At 41.1% G+C, this 18480-nt stretch overlaps 1 protein-coding gene across 6 annotated transcripts in view; it reads right to left on the bottom strand.

Annotated features, from left to right (window-relative positions):
* Positions 1-18480, bottom strand: part of TRIM2 (tripartite motif containing 2) — a 68944-nt gene that overhangs the window by 24414 nt on the left and 26050 nt on the right. For 5 of the 6 annotated variants that reach the window (XM_063136012.1, XM_063136010.1, XM_063136008.1 and 2 more), the window contains exons 2-6: positions 10445-10626; positions 7952-8189; positions 4777-4928; positions 3096-3276; positions 322-1045 (exon numbers count right to left, since the gene is read on the bottom strand). In XM_063136012.1, coding sequence (XP_062992082.1) covers positions 322-1045; positions 3096-3276; positions 4777-4928; positions 7952-8189; positions 10445-10578 — 1429 coding nt within the window. In that variant the 5' untranslated portion in view covers positions 10579-10626. Of the gene's footprint in view, positions 1-321; positions 1046-3095; positions 3277-4776; positions 4929-7951; positions 8190-10444; positions 10627-16995; positions 17433-18480 lie in introns of those variants that run through there. The other variant, XM_063136011.1, reaches the window with a different exon arrangement.

Raw genomic sequence — 18480 nt, 5'->3', positions numbered from 1 at the left:
GAAAGCAAATTCAGGCACTACAATCTTAGTTGCAAGTTCAGCAGTTACAGTTGGGAGCAGGAGGGAGGGGGCTCTCAGCTGGAGCTGGACCCAGGCACGGTGGAGAGGTGCCTGGCTGCCGCTTCCTCCCCCACTGGAGGATTGTACATTCATTTGTAACATTACAAATGTACATTCATTTGTAACACCTCTCTATACTACAAAAAGTCCTATGTTACTGTAGTTTACATAATTTCTGCTGTGATGTTGACATTCATGCAAAAATAAGACAATGCAGATGGACACCAGTTCTAAGAATTTAGAAGAGAATAAACTACTTACCTACTCTGAAGATCAGATCATCTTCAATGGGGTTCTCTTTCCTTTTGCCAGTGCTGTACATACTAGCTGGTCTTTTTACAGCCTTCTGCTTCACATGGCCACTACCAGGAGACTTAACGCGCCTCTTAACTCCTTCAGTGGTGGGGGACACATCTGCTGACCTGATTACCTTGAGTTTGAATGGGCTGCCCCTAATATGCTGTTCATAGAGTCTCAATGAAAGAGTGAAGTCCCCTTCTTTCTGGACAGTATACAAAAATTCGTAAGTGCCATTTTTATTGTCAAGTATTTCTCCATCTGCCACACTCCCATCAGGAGTGCTCAGCTCAGCTGTGAGGTAAGCATTCCCAGATTTACAGAGCTCCCCATCTTTGTCCTTGGTAGTGATGGTGACTGACATAGGCTGTCCTATCACAGTTTGCTTTAGTCCTTCTCCAGTGGCCACTGTTTCAGAAGCAACAGCATTTGTGGTTAAAATAGTACCAAGATTATGAATGGACTTCTTCAGCCCTTCTGTTTCCACTATGAAGTCCAGCTGATCATTTTCACGGGGCTGCAATGGGAAGTCTCGGACAGCCAACTCATTCAGCTTGTCACTCATCTGCTTCTTTACAAGCAAGACTTCAGTTTCAGTTCCATGGTTAAGTGCTTGAGCTGTAAAGTTGCTACAACTCTTAATATTTTCCTGTCCCTCCAGTAGGGTATCAAGCTGATTCTGTAGGACCTGGATAGAGAGAAAACACCATGATTCAACCACTGAGGAAACACAGTGCCTTAGGAAAGGCATATCAGCCTCTTAGAATGGGGGGGAGGGAACTGCACAAAAACCGGGAAACTTCCAAAGGATTGGCATTTGGGAAAAGGGGGTCATGGCCTTCTAAGGAAACCCAGAGGGCTGAGGTTCTGCACTCTGATTTTGAAAGTAGTACAATTACACTTGTGATTAAGACAGGCTGCATTAATAGAAGTATAGCTTCCAAATCATGTGAGGTACTGGTTCCTCTCTATTCGGCCCTGGTTAGGCCTCATCTAGAGTATTGCATCCAGTTCTGGGCTCCACAATTCAAGAAGGATGTGGACAAGCTGGAGCGTGTTCAGAGGAGGGCAACCAGGATGATCAGGGGTCTGGAAACAAAGCCCTATGAAGAGAGACTGAAAGAACTGGACATGTTTAGCCTGGAGAAGAGAAGATTGAGGGGAGACATGATAGCACTCCTCAAATACTTAAAAGGTTGTCACACAGAGGAGGGCCAGGATCTCTTCTCGATCCTCCCAGAGTGCAGGACACGGAATAATGGGCTCAAGTTAAAGGAAGCCAGATTCCAGATGGACATCAGGAAAAACTTCCTGACTGTTAGAGCAGTATGACAATGGAATGAGTTGCCTGGTGAGGTTGTGGGCTCTCCCACACTAGAGGCCTTCAAGAGGCAGCTGGACAACCATCTGTCAGGGATGCTTTAGGGTGGATTCCTGCATTGAGCAGAGGGTTGGACTCGATGGCCTTGTAGGCCCCTTCCAACTCTGCTATTCTATGATTCTATATACCATTTTCTCTCTCTCTCTCTCTCAGGCTAACCCCCGCACCCCCTACTCCTAACTGAGACGTTCCAACTGTCAGTTCCAACTGCCAATGAGGCTGTAATCTCTCCACGTCTCATCTCTGATTCTATTGTGGGTTTCTCCCTCTTGACTGACAGTTGCTCAGGTCCAGCTGCCAAGCCTGCCAGATCACTTTGTTACAGGGCTTAAAACTATTTGGATAATAATATACAAAAAAGAAAGTAAGAAAATGCAGCCAATAAGTAACTACACTGTGGCAAAATAAATAAAACACACATACACATCTAGATTTAACACACATATCTGGGACAATGTTTTTCATAACATTTTTGCATGTTGGTAAAAGTCTGTTAGATAAAATAAACTGGGAGTACAAGTCTTTCTGTTCCATCTTTGTTCAAGGACAGGCTGAATTAAACAGATGTATGACTAGCTACAATTCTAAATCTGACCATAAGCTCTGTATGTGGATGTGATGAGCTAAATCCCAAACGCCAGTAGGAATACACGACAAACAAAGAATTATTTTTAAATAGTAATCACAAATTTGCATCCTTCCATACATATATTTTCTCTTTCTTACACAAAGTAGAGAGAGGGAGTTTCTACACAATGCTTTACTATACGAACGATATGCCTATTTACAGGCTCTTGGGTTTTAATACACATTAAGGATACAAATCGCACACTTAAAATTTTCATAGCTGCCCTATGTCCGTAGCTGTTTTATTATCATCACTTTCATCTAAAAAGTAAGAGTCATATTTACTTATTATTTTCTGCTGTACTATACATTATGCCTAACAAAACTAGACCATAAAAAAATGGCCATGAATGGTGGCAATAGTATAATTTTTACTTTTCAAAAATGGCAGTTACGTGGATATATTAATATATGCCCTGAGAATCCAACAATGAATGATTGTTCCTTTAATACCATTTCCAATTACTGCTTCTTTCAAACAAATTTTATGGTAATGTTTCTGAAGCTGTTTATTTGCACAAGTCACTAGTTTCGATATAATGAAAATGAAATAGAAAGTGCACAGTTAAATTAAAACTGAGATCTAAATTAACCTTATATGGTACACAGGCCATTTCCCACAATTTCTCTGCCAAAGATAATGAGATTTCAAACATCATTTCTCCCGGTGGCATCATGCAGCCATTAGTTAAAACCAATAAAATTTTACCGACAAGAACAAGGGTCTTACTTTATGTTTAAGGCCGTAATTCACTTCCAGTTCCATAAGCAGCACACTTTTGCGGACGTTCAAAGTCTTCTGAAGCTCATCAAAAGTGGAATGAATTTCATCTACAATGCTGGTCTTTTGGTTGGTCAGCTGATGTATAATTTCAGAAATGAAATGAAGTGCAGTATCAATCTCTGGCAGCCTGCAGGAGAACAAATTATAGTACATGGCGTTTCAAGCAGTACTGCCATAGTTTTGGGTTCTAAAGTCATATGACAGAGAATTTTTATTTCAGGGTGTTTTTATTATACTGATTAAACCTTGGTAATATTCAAATACCAAGTCTTCCTTAGGGAAATTCTATTCTAGAGGGTGAGTTTGTACATAGAGGGTGAGAATGGTGGCCCCTTCCTGTGGAACTCCCTGCCCCTGGAGGTCAAGCAAGCACCAACACTGTGTTGCTTCCAGCACTTCCTGAAAACAGCTTTATTTCAGGAAGGATTCCTTGACTGACAGTCAGTTTTTATTGGCATTCTTTCTTTCTTTTAAAGTATAATTTTAATGGTCTTTTAATTTTTGTATCTTTTAGGTTTTAATTCTTATGTACACTATTTTGGAATCTGTTTCAGATATGGAGCGGTATACAATTTTGTAGATAAAATCAATCAATCAATCAAAACACCAATGGAGGCTGGTGGCTCCAATGTTAGTGAATCCATTCCAGGTTTCAGTAAGAGCCAGTCAGAACTCTAAAGGAAGCACCTCAGATAGCTCCTTTAGAGTTCTGACTGGTTCTGACTGAAACTCGGAATGGATTCACCGCCCCGCTGACATCGGAGCCATCACCCTCCACTGCTAGCACTAAACCATAATTTAGCATTACATGCCCAAACAGGAATGTGCCTGTGTGAAGCACAACCCACACCTGCATCTTCTCCTCAACCTGCAAAGCAGGGAGGAGAAGCAGATTCCTGGATTGTCCTTATGTGGGAACCAGGAATTGTGGTTTAAAATAAACTCTCGTCAATTGTAAGTCAACTGTGCAATCACATTCAGTGAGCAATATCCAAAGCTGCCCTTGCAATAGTGGGGAAACTGTGAACGCAACAGAAAGCTAGCACTCCCTAGAGCAGACAGATGCTGGCCAAAAGTAGCATTTCCAGAATGAAGCAAATCAGTGGAACTCGCTGATCTATCCCATTCCGGAAACAGTAGCTAGTTTCCAGGGTTGTTCTAGGATGTGTTACTTTCCCATTGCACTAGCGGTTGGGCCCACTAGAACTAGCACCGCCAGACTGCAGGCTTTGGATGCTGCCTAATATCTTCCAAGCATACAAATCTAATAGACTATTCTCTAAAAAACAATGTAAAAAGAAAAGTAAACACAGCATGAATGTAGCGAAGGATTGGTGTCATCTACCTTTCAACAAAGGAATAAAAAGAGTGATACTGCAACTTACTCACTTTCTAAACCTACACTGTACGGAAGAGCACATGAAACAGGAAGCATGAGGCACTGGCATTTTCTGTCTGTTCCCTCCACCACCATCACCCCCACTGACCACTGATGTTCAGTAACACCATAAGCACCTATTTCAAGGGGTCATAAAAACAGGCTCACTTACATTAGAAATAAGATTCACTTGTTTTCATGCTGACATTCTAGAACCCTAGAATGGATGTTGCAGAGTTAGCGTCATACCTTTTGTTGACAGCATCTAGCTGTGCTTGAAGAGAAGCCTTGTGTTGTTCTACTACATCTTTGAGAGGTACCGTGGGATGTTCTGCATGCTCTCCTTCTGTACATTCCCGGCACATGGCTGTCTCACAAGACTGACAGTAAAATTCCATCAGCTGGTTACAGAGAAGAAGAGGATGGCCCTTGTTAGATTACCAGTCCCTCAGATTAAAGCAAGCTGTTTTGAATTCATTACCAAGACCCTAAACTCATAGCAATGTTGCCACAATTCACTGAATTCAGGAAGGGGAGATTTTTCAGTATTTATGAGAACACACTAAAATGTATTTCAGTGCTTGGACATTTTAAACTGACCATCCATCCTCACTGACTGTTGTCAATTAAAACTCAAATAATTTACCATGTTTATCCTAAGAAGCAAATGTAAAATTTTGGGACACATTAATTGGGGATTTAATTGAATGGTTATTTGACAATTTGCATTTCAGTTCTAGTAGCTATAGACCCCAAGCCTTTGAAAGTGAATCCAGTTTCAGTGATTTCCCATACTACATCTGCCTGTACAGTATAAACTGCACTAAAATGACCAAAACAGCTACAGGCTATAGAGTTCCAGTTAGTATTTTCTATTAATAGTGCAATCCTATGCATGTCTACTCTGAAATAAGCTCCATTGAGTTCAGTAGAGCTTACACCCAGGTAAGAGTACATAAGACTACAGCTTTAGGCTACATATCTAATTGTAATTCATGTTGAACTCAGTGGGTTTTGTTTCTGAATAGGCATTTACTGGATTGCACTGTTCCTGTCCTATACTAGCAATGTTTCCATTCTAAATTCTGTAAACAGCCCACAAAAGTAGTATTGCATTATATTATAAATAGCCATGTATGCAGATGGACAGAGTTTAAACCTTTTGCATAGTCAATGAAATATTGGCAATGCTTATGTTTTAACATCAGGATATGGATTTATAGTTATAATTAAACATGTTGAAAATTGTCCTATGTTGCAAATACAAAGAAATACAGAAGATAGATCTGGATCGACTGGTATATCTCTGAGTGATCAGCAGTAGATCAGCAAGGGTTTCTGACTCCAAACTATTTAACAATTATTGCAGAAATGAAGAAAGCTGGGGGTAAGCATGTTTTTTGTGTGAACATAAGAAGAGCTGTGCTGGATCATATCAAGTGTCCATCTAAATTAGCATTCTGTTCACACAGTGGCCAACAAACTGCACATGAAGGACATGAGTGCAATAGCACCCTCCTGCGCAGCAAACTGCCCTGATACTGTCCTGATACATAGAGGTATCAGGATTAGAAGCCATTGGCACCCTTCAGACAACACACTAAACCATGCTGCTTAACCACAAAATGGTTAATGGGATGCATTAAGGTTATGCATTGATAGCCTTCTTCTCCATGAATTTGTTCAATCCCCTATTAAAGGCATCCAAATTGGTGGCCATCACTACATCTTGTAGTAGTGAATTCTATAGTTTAGCTATATACTGTATGAAGAAGTACTTCCTTTTATCTGTCCTGAATCTCCTGCCAATCAGTTCCAAGAGATTACTTGGATTCTAGTATTATGAAAAGGAGAGGAAAATGTCTCTCCATCCACTTTCTCCACACCATGCATAACTTTGTACACCTCTATGATGTCTTCCCTAATTCACCTCTTTTCTAAGCTAAATAGTCCCAGATGTTGTAAACTTTCCTCAAAACTGAGTTGCTCCAGCCCCCTTTTTTTAGGTGCAGGGACCAGTACTATATATAGTATTCCAAATGTGGTCACACAATAGATTTGTATAAGGGCAGTATGATATTGGCAATTTTATTTTCAATTTATTATCTAATTGTATCTAAGATGGAATTTGCCTTTTTTCACAGCAGCTGCACACTAGGTCAACATTTTTGTCAAGCTATCCATCACAACACCCCAAGATGTCTTTCTTGGTCAGTCACTGCTAGCTCAGACCGGATCAGCATATAGGTGAAGTTGGGCCACCATGGCCAATTTGGTCACAAGTTGCATTACCTCTGTCATGCTTAAGCAGTTTTACTTGCCAAGTATTAGATTGTGTTCCACTTCTATATAAAGCTTCCTAATCATATGAGGCAATGCTTGCAAAGCTATGATTGCAAGGCTGTTCATATTACATGAGTGCATTCTGAATGCACTCACTGATGTATCAACAGTGATGCCAACCCGCCAGCTCAAGTGGAATAATGAAATAATTCAACCCATATGCTCCATTTATTCCCTTGTTAGCATAGGTGCTTTACACATATGTTTAAACTTCTGGTGCCACGGATTACCAAAACTGGGGAGCAATGACTTTGGGTGGTGCAATGTTGAATCCAATAACATTTCATCCAAATGAGTTTTGTTCACATACAGGATCTACCTGCTGTCAGAAAGAATCATACTGTGTTTAACGTGGAGAGCAAGTAAACTGCAGGAGGATATACCTCCAGATCAATTAAGCAAACAAAGCGAACTCTTCCATAGTATGGTTTGCTTTGTTTGCTTAATTGATCTGGAGGTATATCCTTCTGCAGTTTACTTGCTCTCCACGTTAAACACAGTATGATTCTGGAATTGTATAGACAGATGAAAGGAAAGAACACACAACAGTGCTGATAGTGGAGAAGATGAACTTTGGGCCTTCCCATTGAACAAATATATAAATTTATTAGTGAAAGAAAGAGGCAAAAGGTGTAATTCACCATCCAAAACATAGACATTTGCTTTCACTTACAAAATTTGCTTTCACTTACAAAATGGATGCATAAAATGTAGCTTACCGAATAATGGAACATTAACATCTGAGCTTAACTAACCAACTTGATTAATATCATAGCGCTTCACTGCAATAAAAAGCCTACAACATGAAGATACAACTAAATGTCTCAATTCTGTGCTCACAACAGATTAATCAGATTGCTAACTCAAATGCATCCTAATTCACTCTCTTCACATATGTAAACATTCATATGTTAAACATACAATCAAAATTGAATAAAATTTATCTAGTTTTTTTTTTACAGGAATAAACAGTCAATAATTTGCAACTCCAATAGTCCCCAAATGTAATGTTAGAATCAACTTGATACACAGAGAACCATCTAATCAATTCATCAACATTATAGGAGCTTAATCCACTTACATTGCCTTCATGATTGGGACAGGAGAGTGGTTTCCCTGCGGCAACAGCTGTGACAGTCTCCAAGATGGAAGACTCCTCAATGCTATTGTCTGGAGTTCGCTGCAGGACATCCATCAGGTTGGTGATGAAGAAGTTGTTCTGAAGTGCAGAAACCCCTTTCTCTGGTAGGATGGATGTCTGGCGGCAGACTGGGCAGGAAAGGGTTAAGCTGTGGGCTGGAATGTAATTCTGTAGGCACCTAAGGAGGATGGTAAAAAGATACGCTGATATCAGAACACAAAAGAACATAGGAAGAGCCATGCTGAATCAGTTCAAAGGCCTATCTAGTCCAGCATTTTATTCATACAGTGGCCACTACATCTTGTGATAACAAATTCAATAGTTTAAGTACATACTGTGTGAAGAACTACTTCCTTTTATCTGTTCTGAATCTCCCACCATACCCAGATACCTTGAATCTCCCATCTGGATCTCTGTTGTTGCATTTGCCATTCTCCAATCCTCAGGTCCAGAGGCTAATCTTAGGGACACCTTACATATTTTTGTTAGAAAATCAGCAATTTCATGTTTGAGTTCTTGAAGAACTCTAGAATGGATACCACCTGGATCTCCTGATTTGTTAGTTTTCAATTTGTTAATAAGGTCTATAACTTCATCTCTTGTCACCACAATTTGCCTTAATTTTTCAGACTCCCTTCCTGAAAATATCAGTTCAAGCACGGGTATCTGCCCTAAGGCAGATGAAAGACAGGTGGAAAGAACACATTTAGTTTTCCAGCAATCTCCTTTAACTCCATCCCAGTGAACGTACGAAACAATTAATGTAAGCCTTTGATTTTGACTTTAACAACTGTACAATTATCGTATCATATATGCTTAGAAGTTAGGATAATCTTGACTCCAAAATCCTAGCACATAAAGCATTATTATTCATGCTTTCCAGCCAACCATGGCCCATCACATGAGTTACAATGCTTTAGGGCCCAGACTTTGCTGATATCTAACTGCTTCCGCCTGTGGTGAGGCAACTGTGCACATTTGTCACTACAGGCTGTGCTCAGCCCAGATTTGGCTTTTGGCCACCATTATAAATGTGGAATATTTGCAATGCAATGCCAATAGTTGAAGCCAGACTAAATTCAGCCCATGGCAGCAGATGCATATGACTGTCTTTCCAGTTGAATTGGCCTCTAAGATGATATAACAAGAGGGAGGGAGGGAGGGAAAGAGAAAGCTTCCTTAAAGTTATAGGAAGATAAATGGAGCCTAAAAGAAGACAAAGTAGTCTTACAAAATGAAAATAAAAACACCAGGAAAAGGCACTAGTGCAGAAACTGTGGAAAGATCACTTCCACTTTCAGAGAGGGTTGCAGAATACTTTTTATGATACAACATGGAAATGCAGTGCAAGAAAATGTCCTCTGTTAAATTTTTGTATATGTTATAGCTGTTAAAGGCACAGGAGCCCTGCCCAAACAAAAGACGTCAGCAATGCTTCTAGACATCTACAGCAACAAAAGTCTTTACCTCTGACAAAAAAATTCCTCTTTTACTACTAAACTTTATGTGCTGATATTTAAGCCTTTAATTCTGAACATCCTATTCATGCTGATGGATTTTATGTTCAAGTTAAAATGTGCTTAATTTTACAGCCTAAGTTCAATCAATTAGGGTGACCCTACGAAAAGAAGGACAGGGCTCCTGTATCTTTAACAGTTGCATAGAAAAGGGAATTTCAGCAGGTGTTGTTTGTATGCATGCAGCACCTGGTGAAATTCCCTCTTCATCAAAACAGTTAAAGCTGCAGGAGCCCTGCCCTCTTTTGTATCTGGTCACACTACAAAAGGAGGCAGGGCTCCTGCAGCTTTAACTGTTGTGATGAAGAGGGAATTTCACCAGGTGCTGCATGCATGCAAATGACACCTGCTGAAATTCCCTTTTCTATGCAACTGTCAAAGTCACAGGTGCCCTGTCCTCCTTTTCATAGGGTCACCCTAGCAATGGCCAGTAGGAAATGACTCTTTTGCCTTATTTCATGCAAATGTACTGATCATAGCCAAGGGGATTCCTAAAAAAAAAGGGGGGGTAGTGTCACAATAAAAACAGAAGGTTTACCAAAAGAGCACAGTGAGATTCTAGAATACATTTGGCATTTCCTTCCATAGAAGCTGAATCCTCTTTTATCTTCTTCTAAGTTTAACAAGCCCAAGGGCATTTTATCCTTTAATTGGTTAAACTTAGTTTTATATTTCAGGAGATCATTTTGACTGGATTGAAAGTTCATTCTTAATTAAATGTAATTCGAGACTTCTGTGGGAACTGATCGCTGTAGTAGACCAGACTGACGTTCCCCAATCTGGAGATGTTTTGGACTCCAACTCTGGCTACAAGTGCTGGGAGTTGCAGTCTAACATGTCTAGAGGACACCAGGTTGGGGACAGCTAGTCCGAACAGACCAAGCAATGGAAAAACACTTGCGAAAATCATCCTTACCTCTCACAGAAAGTGTGCAGACAGGGAAGTACTTTGGGGTTCTTGTAACGGTCCAGGCATATGCTGCAGATCAGAAACTGTTTGTCAATCTGACGCACCACAGGACTTGGGATGTTGGAACCTTCACTGGCCATCCTAGACCACTGACATGTGGGTCCTGCTCCTTTTTACCCGACACGCTGCTGAAATGTTTAAACAAACAACAAAAACTTTAGAAGTTAAAAAATAATCAAACTTCCTGCTAACAACGAACTTTAGACCCAAAGCACATGTTACTTTGAAGACCTACAACTTCTGTCTGTTTTGCTCTAGAATAAATGCAGGGGGACCCTAACATGAGAGATAAAACGGCTTTAATCCTTTTCTCTCCACCCACCACCATAGGTACTATCCGGATCAGATCCCCTGCACCTGCATTACTTATTTAGTTTAATACATATGTATTGCTTATTATAATAAAGGGGCATATTGCCCAGCTGTGATCCATTTTTGAAGAAATATTATAATGAGGATAGCATCCAGGATTTAATAATAATAATAATAATAATAATAATAATAATAATAATAATAATAATAGAAAAAACTATGTGTAATGCCTGGAAATACTACACCACCTTGTTTTAAAACTGCTTGGACAGATGTTGAGAAGAACTATATTGTATTATCCATACTAGTTCACAAGAAATGCGTATGAGAGATTTCCAGATCTCTTTATCAGGCAAGATGCTAAAAGAAGAAGGTTTCGACAGTGGGGTGAGGGGAGTGGGAAATGGGGGAGGGAAAAATCTGATTTGATGGTGAAATCACATGTTCAGAGTCCCAAGATGAAGTAGGAGAAGAGGAGCCTGCAGACATTCAAATAAGGCTCTGCAGGTCATGTGATGGTTACAGGTTGGACCTGTGGCTGCCCCTACGATTGCTGTGAATCAAAAAGGGGAAAATGTTGGATGCCCCCATTCTGGAAAGCCCACAGCTACTCAGATGTGGTTCCATGCTTGTCGAAGTACATGGGCCCTTTCTATCAGTGGATCACAGAGAGGAACTAGGCAGTTTTTATATCAACCAAGTTGGAGATAATTTTAGATGTAAGGTTTAAAAAAAAAGCCAAATGAATCTAAACTGGGTTGCTTTAATTCGTAGCTAGAGGGGTTGAGCCCTCAGAGAATAAATACAGCCATTCTACAGTGGGATCCTACACTGGAGGAAGAGGATTTTACCCTACCTGAATCTGGGACTTTATTCAGGGATTGACCCAGCTGAAACCTTTAATTAATTCACAACATAAGCTTATGATATTTGCAATAACAACAAAAGAAAATTAGAAATCAGAGAAAAGCATGGAAAAAATCAGAAAAACATACCTGAATAAAAAGCTGACAGGTATTTATGATGATGCATGCATCCAGAAAAGCTACCCTGTGGCAGTGCATTGTGGGATTTTTACTAACCTGGCCAACTGACAATACTCCCAGTGTGCAAACATGAGGGGGATACATTTCGAATGCTACAGAGGTACTAAGGCTCAGTGGTAGAGCTTATGCTTTGCATGTAGTATTTTCACTCCCTGTCACCTCCAGTTAAAAGGATCAGGTACCCTGTGATGGGAAAGCTCATCTCTCCTTGAGAGTCTGAAACCTGCAGCCTGCCAGATTAGACAATACTGAGCTAGACAGACAAATTGTCCAACATATTAGAAAACAGCTCATTACGTTCCTACGACATTTTCACTAAAGGTAATGTTAACACACATGGGCCGTGCTAAATGCAGCTGTATACCAGGCTGGCAAATCAGTGAAAGCCAACTCACAACTAGAGCATATAGCAAAGTATTCCTTTGCTGTGTACTATTTTTTTTACTTATAGCATTTATATCCCACCTTTTTTCCTCCAAGGAACCCAATCCTTCTCCTCTCCATTTTATCCTCACAACAGCAGCCCTATGAGGTAGGTTGGGCTGAGAGTCTGTGACTGGCCCAAAGTCACCCAGTGAGCTTTCATGACTGAATGGGGACTAGAACCTGGATCTCTCGACTCCCAGTCCAACATTCTAGCCACTACACCACACTGGCTCTCTAGTCAGCCTTCAGTTAATAGGAAGAGCATAGGAAGCTGCCTTATACTGAGTCAGATCATTGGCTCGTCTAGCTGAACACGGTCTACACCAGTGGTAGCGTTGCAACCTGGTTCTCTCCATAATCACTGACCATTGGTCATGCTGGCTTGGGCTGATGGGAGTTGCAGTCCAAGACATCCAGCAGTAGATCAGATGGCCTGCCCTTGGTCTACTAATAAAATGACTGACTGTGGCTCTCCAGGGCGTCACACAGGAGTGAAGACAAGCAAGGGATTGAATCAGGGATGTTTGCATACAAAGCGTGTCTCCGCCTCAGAGCTACTCCATTCTGAGGCTCGGGCAGTGAACAGCAGCAGCCAACTTGTGTGTTTAAACCCTGCCCCTTCAGAGATAAAGGTGCAGAATCCTCCATACAGCTGCTGCTTACCTCACCACAGCCTCTTCCCTACCATGCCTTTGCCCAGCTGAGCACGCTTCCATTATTGGAGCTTGGCTGAGGAGAAAAATGTCCTCAGAAAGATAGAGGAGGACTAGCATTCCCCCACCCACCCCCACCCACCTGTGCTTTCTCTTTGACTCTCAAAGTGGGACCCTATACCTACTTATATATGAGGCCGGTGCAAAGCCAGGTTTAAACAAATGAGTCTGCTGCCCACAACTGTACTTTGTTCTGACACATAGAAATTAAGGCGGAAGCCTTTCCTGGCCTGGAAATAATAGTTGGGAAATGCTTCACTAGGGAATATAGTCAAAGATAGTCAAACAAAATGAAAACAGCAGTAAAGGGCAAGAGTGCAGAAATGACAGAGGATTGCAGCATCCTTTTTATGGCAAGATGTTACAAGAGCATGGAGCAAGCTTCTCTATTTTCAGAATGGGCAAAATAGCCTATGCACTGATGTCACCACCAGTAGTCAGAAACACAGAGTACAAATGAAAGTTTACAGAACATACCAGAGCCTCTGAAATTGGATTGGCTGAGTAATTAAGTGACCTGAATAAGTATTTCTTCCCCTTTAAAGTCTTATATATTGCAAAGATAGGCTTGGACATCGCTGCTTGCTCAGACCCACCCAAAGCAGTTGAAATTAAACAAAGTAGACATTATAGAGAGAGAAGTTAACTTGCCACATCATGTTTAAAGCACAGAACACACACATCCCTGTTCCAGCTAGTTTGAGATAGTAATTCAAGTGTTGGGCTAAGGCTACAAATGACCATTCAGCTATGAACCTCCTTGGGTCAGTCACCATCTCTTGGCACAATGATAAAATAAGTGGAAGAAGACCATGTCTTCCACACTGAGTTCCTTCCAGGAAGGGAAAGATAGAAGTATAACACACAGTATGTCGCAGGGCCTTTTCAGTGGCAGCCCACCCGGCTATGGGACTCCCCTCCATTAGAGATTCAGCTATCCCCCCACCCACACTTGTCATTTAGGAGCAAGTTGGAGATGCATTCATTTGCACAAGCATTGGGGACTTAGATACATGTTTTATTTTATTTTTTATTGACTGGTACTGTCAATGGTTTTATTGTATTTTATTATATATTTTTTATTTTAGAGTCATGAATTTAATGACATTTATATGATGTATTATGTTTTATCAAGTTTGTCAGCCACCCTGGGCTCTTTGTGAGGAAGGGATTTATATCAGCCCTATTCAGGTGTTCTAAATTAGGGAAGAGTAAACATATGAGGAGAAGGAGCTCTCTAGCCTCTCCCACCTTCATCATCGCTTTCATGGCCCTCTACACGTGGAATGGTGACTTCATAAAGAAGAGAGGCTCTTCTCTCCGTGGGGGCTCCACATGACCCAGACAGCTGCTTTTCCAGCATTCTGGTTCATGTGGAGAGTTTCCACAGATACAAGGAGGCTCTCCTCTTCACAAAGTTGCTCTCGACATGTAGATGGCGATTAAAGCGCCGACAGAGGGCATGAACATAAAAACATAAGAAGAGCCCTGCTGGATCAGGCCAAGGGTCCATCTAGTCCAGCACCCTGTTCACACAGTGGCGAACCAGCTGTCAGCCAGGGACCAACAAGCAGGACACAGTGCCACAGCACCCACCCATGTTCCCCAGCAACTGGCGTATATAGGCTTACTGCCTCTGATACTAGATGGGGTTAGCATGCTCCCTCTTCCTCACATGTTTACTCTTCCCTAATTTAGAACTCCTGCATAGGCCATAGTCACCACATTTTCCTATGATTTCCCAATTAACACTTCAATAATAAATGTAATATACCCTGAAACCATCTAGATTGGACTTGGATGATCAGTGGAGGAAAAGAAGCCACTGTGGCTTTTCCCCCTCCCCATCCTGTGCATGCTCTTTGCCCACCCATTTCCCTAATTACCCTTTCTGCAGCGCGGGTTGCCATGTCATTCGAATCTGGAGAGCTGTGCAGCAGGGGTGGCTTCCAAACCACCTAGAACTGCAACAAGCCATGGGGTTGTGGGGATGGTTTGGAAGTCATCCCCACTGCGCACCTCGCCAGATACAGACAACATGGCACTCTACGCCATGTCAAGGATAATTAGGGAAACAGAGGGTGTACAAGTTGCACATGTGGGGTGGGGAAAAGAAGCCATAGTGGCTTTTTCCTGCTGACCATCCAAACCCAATAATTATGAACTACAGAACTTTTAAGGTTTCCAGGCTTTCATTTAGTTCCCAATGAGGAGCTCTTACCCCATCCATGTTTTTAAAATCATTTCAAGTTAGTTAATGAGGCTTACTTCCAAGTAAATGTGCACAAGATTGCAGCAAGTGAGTTGCTGATGCTACACAATTTCTGCATTCAGGCAATCCTTCAATCCACGGTTTAGGGTAAGGAGCCATGGCTCCTGAACACTCCCTTCTTCCCTCACATTGCTTCCTGACCTAATCAAACCATAGTTTGCCATTTTATCTGAACTGGAAAATGATGATTTGAGCAACCCCTGGTTTGGAAGATCATCTGAACACAGCCAATCAGTTCATGAAATAGCTAACATTTGAACTCATGTCTCCCTGTTCCAGGACTTTCTATTGTCTACTTCACATAGTCTCCTTGTTTAAAGTTACATTTAACAATGGAGCACCTCTTGTGTCTAAAAGCTTTCTAACATGAGTTATATGTTTAGATACTTTATTATTCAGGATGCAGAACAGTTTTCTAGTGACCTGAGAAGCACACATATAATAATTTCATGTGCCATCAAGGTGGAACAAATCTAGGCATGTAGGGTTATGGAATAAGAAAGGGTTAAACCAACTGTGTTAAAATTCACTGCAAAGCTATGAAGAGAAGTTGATATGTTTTAGATAGGAAACAATTATTTTCACTCATTTTTTAAGAAAGGTAGAAGGGGTGACACACATACCACTGGGATGAACCAACCTAAATAAATCATTAACATTGTGTAAATTCACCTCTAGAAATGAAATCTAGAGTAAGAGTTCGTAAATATCTAGCAGCCTTTGATAAGGGATCAATGCTTGCATTAAGAAACCTTCCAGAAAATGACATCATCTTTGTTTCTTCTTGCAGGTTTCCTATTGTAGAGATATAAAGAGCAATTCCTGATTTCTTATCAAAATGCCCTTTAAGACACACGAAAGAGTATATGCACAATGGGTTTGTGCATATAATACAAGAACCCCAACAGAAAATGTGTCTTCATGAAAAAAGAAACCAGTTGTCTGCAGCCACACCCATCTGGAATAGAACTCCTAAAAGGGAGGGGGGCTCTAGAAAGTCTTTTATACAGTTTTAATAAACAGATCAATCCGTATTAGAAATATGATTCTACAATGTAGACCAAAACGTATAAAGATGATTGATGCCGGCTTATTCAAAATGTATAGGGTTTTCAAATAAAGGCAGTGCTCCACCCAACCAGAGAAGTGATTAGACTCTGAAAGAACAGACTAAATCGCCTACCACTTATCAATGATTCGCAGAACCCAGAGGGTCTAAGGCATGCATTATGAATGAATAGGGTTTTAGGAGCTACGTTTTCATTGGATCTTTCAAGTCTTAAATCTGTAGGCAAGGATGGAACTCCTACTATAAATCAGCTACTTCAAAAGACAAGATAAGGTATCGGTAGAATTCCACAAGCGGAGCACTTTGTGGGACAAACCTTACGGAGGAGAAGAAGCTATAAAAACAGCATGTTTCCTGGCAGAATCAACAATAATCCATTTTTTAAAATACACTATTTTTTCTTTTGAAAAACCAGTTAGGGAAAACTCTCTCTCCCCCCCACCCCCCTCTCTCACGTACACAATACAAAAGGTTTCTCTTTCCCATATCATTTCAATCAATTTGGTCCCCTATTGTTTCAAGCACTTATCTAACCCTAAAGCATACAGTTCTATTTATTAAAAACAAAACAGAACAGCAGGGAGCATCACTAAAAATGCATTGCCTGCTACCCACTAGGCAGGCACAATACTGAACGCACACGAATGCTAAAGACATACCCATCTTCAAGGGAAAGAGCTTAATCAGTGCGATGCCAAGTAAGAAATCCTTTCCAGGAGGGAGCTGTGTCCTGCAGTAGTCCAGATGAGCCAACCATAATTATAGTAAAACATCAAGTCTGAAAGCCTCACGTGTGAAACTGCAAGAGAATCCCTACGACTGCACAGTCGCTCTTAAGAGATGCAGCACATTTCTTGCTTTAGGTAACAATGCTCCATCTCATGGAGAGAAGAATGGAAGAAATGAAAGGAGGCCCAGTCAAGGCGTCATTAATTCCCCCACCTCCTCTCCAGGGTCACTGACAAGTGGGAGACCCCCAAAAGGATTCCAGCCAATCAATCTTTATTGAGTACATCTTTCTCACTCAACCCGCACTGAAAGACTGCAGCAAACCCTGCAAGGGATTGTGGGATAGGGATGCAGCACAGAGCTGCAATGAGATTCGCTGGGTGTATTTTTTTTCCGTTCCCTTTCCTAGTCAGCAATCAGCTGTTTCAAGGCAGAGTGCTGGCCCATTGAATTTGATCACCGGAATGCTATTACAGGATTAGCAAGCAGGGACAGCTACCAGCCTGGCACGGCAGCAAAAGACGCATGTAAGTATTTCCTGAAAATGTTAAAGTATGGATGTAATACTAATACTCTGATTCAACACACGTTTACTTGGAAGAAATTATTTTTGATTTCTAATGGAACGTGCATAGTGAAAATGAGGGAGAAATTTTTTGATCCATGTCACTCATATTTTTTTGTAAAACTCTTAGCATGCCCCCCCTTGTTTAACATGGTAATCAATAGGAAGCCACTTAATGTGCAAATGCTGAACAAGATAAATTCAGCAATTCCTGCCAATCCATCCAGAAGTGTTTTAAGGTAATCTGAAATAATCTAATGCTTCTCACCTTAGAGGAAACTTTGTGGAAGCAAAGAGATTTGACGCTACTCCAGATTGTGCTAAAGTTGTACAATGGTTGACATATCACAAAACCCCACATTTAAGCAGCCTAATCTGAATACTATGCAAAGTGTTTTCTGATTACAGAAATCCAGCATGTTAGTTGTGTATTTTCTGCCAAGCGTTTGTCAGTTGCTCCTGGCAAGTACTCAAAATAGTAGGGTCAGGAGCACTGTCTTCTTACTTGGCCATTTGCTCCTGAAAGGAAATAGCAGCTTCTACTTGCCATTCATCTCTGAAAGCACAACAAAGTATGTTGGGGAAGGCAGGCTGATTGGTCCTACTGTCCCTTCTGCTGCACCAACACTGCATAGTTGTAATCCTGCTCTTCAATTAATGGAGAAATAGAAGTTCCAGATATAAAGGGGGTCTCCTTGTTTTTCTCCCAATATCTCTTGGCAAATCATTTTCTGTTTCTGTGAGTAGTGTTGCTTATGTAGCCAAAACAGTACCCCCCCCCCCCCACACACACACGAGGAAAGAATCAGCAGGCTTGGGTTTGCAGAACTCTGAATGGTACGGCTGCTTA

Source organism: Elgaria multicarinata, chromosome 10 (genome assembly GCF_023053635.1).
Source record: "Elgaria multicarinata webbii isolate HBS135686 ecotype San Diego chromosome 10, rElgMul1.1.pri, whole genome shotgun sequence".
NCBI lineage: Eukaryota > Metazoa > Chordata > Lepidosauria > Squamata > Anguidae > Elgaria > Elgaria multicarinata.
The sequence above is the reverse complement of the archived record's forward strand: the minus strand, read 5'-3'. Positions and strand labels throughout refer to the sequence as shown.